The sequence below is a fragment of the Dufourea novaeangliae genome, unplaced genomic scaffold (assembly GCF_001272555.1).
Source record: "Dufourea novaeangliae isolate 0120121106 unplaced genomic scaffold, ASM127255v1 scaffold108, whole genome shotgun sequence".
NCBI classification, from domain to species: Eukaryota; Metazoa; Arthropoda; class Insecta; order Hymenoptera; family Halictidae; genus Dufourea; species Dufourea novaeangliae.
The window spans coordinates 1,587,636-1,594,824 of NW_015374014.1; the positions used below are offsets into that span (position 1 = coordinate 1,587,636).

The 7,189-nt window shown below is 37.7% G+C and overlaps 1 protein-coding gene across 1 annotated transcript; it reads right to left on the reverse strand.

Moving 5' to 3' along the window:
- Positions 1–1,052: 1,052 nt before the first annotated feature.
- On the reverse strand, positions 1,053–1,478 carry LOC107188717. Its single transcript, XM_015577058.1, has one exon. The coding sequence runs from the start codon at positions 1,476–1,478 to the stop codon at positions 1,053–1,055; it is 426 nt and encodes a 141-aa protein (XP_015432544.1).
- Positions 1,479–7,189: the final 5,711 nt, after the last annotated feature.

Genomic DNA, 7,189 nt, shown 5'->3' on the forward strand with positions numbered 1-7,189 from the left:
TAAGCAAATAAATAAAAATCTATAATACATTAATATGGGTATGGATACATGAATATAATATAGACATAGAAATTTAGGATAAATAAATTAATAGTTGGAATCAGGATTATTTTATCTGATCAAATAGCATTGTTACTTATTTTTCAGGAAAGTACACATGGCTTTTGCTTGGAAATATAAATATTTTCTTGTTTGAATTTTTGTATCATTTATATTTGATTTTTAGAGTATTTTAAACGTGAAATTATCTAAAAGTAAAATATGTTATTACTTGAAATCAGACGAAATATTTTATTAATGCAGCGAATAAATTTGTTCATGATTTATTTATAATTTTGATTTCGAGTACTCTACATAACTTAATTTTACGAAACAAATGTATTATATTGTGATTATAAAGAAATGGAATTCACCAGTGGAAACCCAAATGCAAGTTTATTCTTCCAGAAATTTTCTCTCTCTTTCCTCTGACCCTTTTCTTCTTCCATGCGTATGCAATGCGTCTTCCTGTTAAGCCCAGGGCCAACTTTCCGACCGTTTTCACACGAAGCTCACTTACGTGTGAAATCGCTGATCAAATCAAAATACGTCAACCTCAAAACATTTCGATAACTAAAACGATTTATATTTCGAATATAATCAGCCTTAGTCCCAATCATCTATTAGAATATCGCTCCCGATCCAAACAATACACTGACCAGAATTTCTTTCTACAATGATATTGTTAAACACACGTTGTGTCTCAAATTTTAAATCGATAAATTAATAATTTCTCTACACGAAACAATTTACGAAAGTATCAATAAACATCAGAGTAACATAAGATTCACAGCGTCATTGAACAGAAACAACATATCTTTTGGTGAAACGGACAACTTTATAGTGACACATCCAGGGTGAGGTTTGTACATGAGTGTCTGATTTTTGCCTAAACTTGGGAATACACGGAGGCCGCGGCGATTGCGACGCCGTTTACGCTTACGAAAAATGCAAGGGTAGCTATGGACGTTGAACAATTTCAATAAACGGGCTCGTCACGTTCAGTGGCTTTCCTAGATGCTGTTCACCAGCGTGGCGGCCTTGTGTGAATATTGCCCGTAAACTTTTCCGCTTCTCGTCACTCTGTAGTGAACCTGGGGTGTCTGGATGACGGACGTCGAGCTGGTAACATGGGGCCCGTCACCGGTGCAGAATCGCTTCACCCTCCTGATCCCGTGTTTGTGCTTGCGTTGGAGAATAGGATTCTCCAGTCTCAGTCGTTGCTGGTGCTGCTTCGACAACGTCACCGTCGATGATCCCTTCGAGTTGGTCAGCGGTAGTATGTTGCGCTTCTTCAGCAGCCTTAACGGGGAGACCGCCAGAATCGCTTTGGTGACGCTTCGTCTACAACGCCAGAGAACCAACGCTGTGGCGAACCACGCGAACCAGGGACCCGCCTTTGGACTTGGAGCTGGCTCCCTCGACCAGAGAAATAACATCTGCGAAGATAAGAATGCTTCCTGATTCGAATGTTTGAGGGTGGCAATTATATTGTGTTATGGTAAAAATATAGTGAGCGAAGCAGGTGAAGCAAATGCAACACCACACAGGGAGATAGCTGACTAATCAGCTCGTGGCTCACTGGACTAGCGGATTTAGCTAGCCTCAAATAATTTTGTTTCGTCAGTTAGCTAAATAGTCAGCTGTACCGCGACCTAGACCTGCTCGCTATGTTTTTACCTTTAGAGGAAATGCTAAATTTATGGCAACGGGGCGGTCTCCTGCGGCTTCAGGTTACAGGCGACTCCAGAGGAGATGCAGAGACACTACCATAAATAATCAATGAATTTCCTAGGCCATGCAGTGACATTTAGCAGATTGGACATCGGAGCCTGGGGATAGCCAATGTGCTATACCCCCGTCTAGGGAAGGAGCGCTTAGGGCGAAATGGAAAGGGGATGTATCAGTGTGTTGACATAAAGAATTTTGCAGCAGAGTCAGTTGAGTTTAGAAACAGGTGTAGCATCACAATCAGTACAGTTCATAGATAATTATAGGTAGTTCAAAGACATCAGTCAAGGCAGTTATCGTGGTACAGTTTAGAAGAGTTCTGATATTCATATTGGAGGTCTAAGTGAGCAATTAGGTCCACCTTACGCGAATAAAATGCACGCGTGAATGTGTTACACCTTAACACGCTATACTCGTCAAATCCACTATACTTTCTGGGACATTCTGACAAAGTATGTCTAAATTTTCTATTTTAACCCTCCATAACCCAAATTAATTTTTATTGTCCAACAAATATGAAGGTCAGATATATCATAAGCAAGAAATACTGTCTGATGAAGAATCTTGCACAGCATTTTCTGACGAAAATTAATTCTATTATATATTGCAAATAAAAAATATTCTTAAAGTATATATTATTTATCAGAGTGTTTATGATTGTAGATACAATCGACCTGTGTGTCTATTAAGTAAATTTCGTCTGTCAATTCCTGACGATTGAAGTTTTTAGTATGTTATTAACTTTATTAGGACTAGGGTTCGTTAATGACCTTCTATTATATGTATATATCGTACCATATGTATATGTATACATATCTTACCGTACACAAAACATTTGAAAAATATAGGTTTCCTTTAAAGGGCTGTATCTTTGTTGAACAACATAGTTCTTCGATGAGGTTTAGTTTATTTTAAAGACAAACGATCATACTTTCCGGTGGTATGTATCAAAATTGCAAAAAAATATTGTTTGCACTCCGTAGCACTTGGCGAAAATCAAGGAAAAGTACAGTTTGTCACACTTCTATTGAAGGGTGAATTTTACCCTCTACACAACCATTGTGATAAAATTTATTTACAGAACCAAAAACGAAAAAGTTCAAACTTTAAAATGGTTTTTGCTTCATCGACTCTGGATGAATAGTAACAAAGTTATGAGATTTTGAAGATTGAGTAAATTTTAAAATAGTTTTGGCCAGCTTTTCGGGTCAAATACCCCACTCTGCGACGTTACGACGAACAGCGATAACATCCGTCATAGCATAACATTATAATGCATGTAAAAAGTCACACGAGCTACATCCGTTAAAGTTGACATTCTCATAACATTAGTAACGGTCGACAAGTGCCGCAACGTGCGTCGAGTATTACTAGGGACGTTATAACACCTTATGGGACATTACTGATCTAGCCACACAGCACATATGTAAAGACACGAATGCCCACTGTCTATTAGACGGCTTTTCTGAGAGTTATGATTACCAAAAAACCAACATTCGTGTGACTGAAAAAATATCGTCCATCGAAAAACAACATCGATCGCTACGTCCGTTACGTCAGATGCTCGTGCGACCAGAACCATAAGGTTCACGTATGTCCGTGTTTTCTAACTCTGGAACCCAAGTTCGTAAGCGAGACTACAAGGAAGCAGAGAAGAGGAAGGTGCTGGAGTGTGACAGAGTCAGAATGTCGGAGGGTCGATAAGATAGGGGGACACCGAGGAAGATCGATTCCGTGACCGTCGTGCTTTTTCAAGGGTGCCCGGCATTAAAGCCACGATAATTCGTTTAGAGGGCCAGTATAGATCGGCGGTGCTAGGCCGCGGTTCAGACTTTTATGGCTCCCCGAGTGGCGTGAATATCGTTTGCTTGCGTTGCCCGGTTGGTACCCTTCTCTCCACGGTTGACCCATTTGGCAACGACCTCCGCTAGGGAGAAATTCCGCATTAGCCACCCCTACACCCTACCCCCCCCCCCCAACTCGTTGGCACGCTGCCTGAAACTCAGGGGTCGATCGACTGGCCGAAACATAGAATGGCCGTGAACGATGACTTACTGCGAGCGGCGGTAGTTGAACCTGGTATACAGGAAGAGAGACGATCGTGATCAGTGTTTTCGGTGGGTGAAAAGGTCAGGGTAATTTGACCGCGTGATAAACGATTTCACGGTCGGATCTGTGCTGCTTTAAGGTGCGTGTTCTATCGGTGATAGTGAATTGATATTTGCTGATTTGGTTTTGAACATGATGTTGGGTGTGATTTAAGAATAGGATGTGTATAATGTCCTATTATTATGGATAATAATTGGATTATTGGATTAGGTGTGATTTAATAATAGGATACGTTGGATTCAGAGACTGGTGTGTTTGGAGGTGCTTTTGTGAATGAAAATTAGTGACAGTGATAACTATTTGCTTTTTCAGTTGAAGGTTGCTATGTATTTCTAACGAAGTAATGATTGTATCGTCAGTCAAGCTACTAAGGGATTGTTTGGAGTAAATTACAAAACTATTAAGGATTCGGATTAAATTTCATTATAATTCTTATGTGTATCTATATTTGAGATTTAAATTAAATCCAAAACTAAAATTTGATAAAATTGACTTAAGATTGTGGTAGTGTATACTTGTTAACAAGGATATCATTTAGTATGTAGACTATAGTTAAGATTGCCTTTCAAATATTAGTTTCATATTCAATAATAATTCACTTCCAAGAATTTAGAAATTTTAGAATTTAGAATTTAGAAATTTTTTTTTTTTAAAGACACTATCAAGTTTAACATTTCATATGTACTGACTTAATAGTATATGAGAACGGTAATATAGACCGCTTTCGCGGATACTTTTAAGGTACTTTATGTTTCTATTATAAAATAATAAAATATTTATAGGTTCTAAGTATCCTTCAACATTATTTCAAGGTTAACTTGACTTTCTTAAGTGGAATGTTGCTACTATAGTGAGTTAAAACATTATTGTGGAAGATATCAAAGAGACTGTAGTACTTCAATTAAAAGAAATAAAATAGAAATGTTGAAAAAAAGAATAAAAATATTATTGATCTTTCGTTAAATAAGATATGAAAAATGGAAACAATGTTTTTACTACCATTATTTTATTCCACCAGAAAAATATTGATCTATATTCTGTATTATTTTCGCAATTCCCCGTAACAATGTCGTTACAATTTAGTGACAGTTTCCGCAAATTTTATTCAACTTTCTTTTGAATATCGAGGAAATTTCAATTAATATCAAGTTTTGCGAATTCGATCATTTTAAAACTATTTCCGGTTTCACCTTTACATAATCTATACTACATAAAGTCCCCGAAAATATATAACTTTTATTTGAAAGGATTTACATTACATTAAAATTAAATTAAAGGAAAAGATGATTACATACATTATATTAAAAAATTTCCCCATTAAATCATTTGGCTCACACAGAGAAACGCGTACGCGAAAGTCATTTACAAATTAATATAATGCAGAAATCTCAGTTATAGATAGTTCTTCAATTTTATTACATTGTTATAATGAGCTTTCTAATCTTTGAACTACAAATAACACAATATCTAATATGTTCTATTATATATTCATTTGTAAATGATTTTCGTAAAAGATCCTTTTGACATGAGTATACAGTCTGAATGCAGAATAGAATATGTCCAGAAAAATGTAATTCAATTAATTGAATTTCAAATTAAGGTTTAATTCTTTAACTCCCAGTATTACACCGGTGTAACAGACATAGTTAATATATAATATTTATCAGCAAGGATCCGTAGTTTTACTGATATGAAGCAGATCTCAGCATTTTCGGTTAAAACATTCAAATATTCCTTCCAAGAAGAAATAAACAAAAGAATTAAAATCAGGTCGGTTTAATATCCAGATTTTCGATTTCAAACCAGCAAGATACAACATATACAGTCTCATAATGTTGAAATAACAATTTAAGAGTCAAGGCGTGAGAAAGTTAAAATTATTTCCTCAATTTTTCAATAGTTCCTCAGTAACATTTCATGAATCCATAAATTTACATCTGAAATTCTTCCGTTCACTGTGATAATAAGAGAACCCCACAAATTTGTATTAACAACAAACGAAAGCGTGACTAAACCACAAGCAAAACATTCCCAAACGTATCACAAGAAACTTTAATACATTGAAAAGAGTGGATTCCATCTACAAAAAGTATAGACCCACGGAAAAGAAACCCAGAACAAACATGCTCGGTACATCGGCGGAATGAAAATAAATCGACTTCCCGATCCGTTAGGAACTCAATTCCGTATGGAAAAAAAAGCAATCGCAAAGAAGGTTCGTCGTGAAATTACAAACGGAATACATGATGGGAAATATAATTTATTGAAGGGAAATGATCGTGCCCCGTATCCATCGGCGAGAAAAGACGTGTAGGTGGAAAAAATGAAAGGGGGATGGGACACCTTAGATTGGAAACGGTCGGTGTTCAGAAGTAGGCCAACATGGTTGCGAGCACGTGGTTGTTGACAGAAGGGAAAACTCTCTACTTTCTGCATAATTTAACCCTCCGTGGACTGTGCCGGAGTCACGCGATAGCGAGAGCGATACGCATACAGTGATGGAGTTGTCGGGAACTGACAACATGTGACATTGTATGAAAAGTGCCGAGCTAAGACGCCATAGAAGTATTGACTTACGTCTTCGGCTAACTTTATTTCCTTTTTTACTCGCTGTCCTTCCTTCTGATAACCGATTGATGTGAGTCAGAAATGATCCGGCTTCGGACGCCCGGGGAGTTCAGTACTCGAACGATTAAGAACCACGGCAAACAGGTCACAGACGTAAGAGAGCGAGCTCGGGTGATCGATTGGTATTAATGATTTAGGCCACGGCCGACTACGACTGGAAATTCGCGGCTGTGTTATAGTCAAGTAGATAAGAACAAAGGGCCGGGCCTTGTGAAAGGAAACGACGGAGACAGTTAATGGCCTTTCCAGCAGTGAGTAGCGATGAAAGACCGACTGCGTTTCGTGATGTGGCCGTACGTAACGAGTTCGGTTTTTTGAAAGTAGGAAAAAGGCCGAACCATAAAGAACCCTGAGTGATGCGGAGGACAGCTGGGGGTCAGAGTTTCGTGGCTAGCGATGTGTAAGACGTGTCGTAGCTAGCTGGTGTAGGATGGAATCAGAAATAGGCATTACTTAACCTTTTAAGTATACATAGGTATACAAGGTGGTTCGCCGAACGTGACCACCTAAAGTACTCGTAAACTATTGACCATATGAAAAATTATTGAAAACATGAAGTTGCATGATATCAAGGGGCACTTGTAACGCAATAATACAGTAGCGGACGAAAGTTTAAGACGACTACCTTTTTGATTGATTATCGCACTATATTATAGATTTTAAATAACAAACAATTCACAAT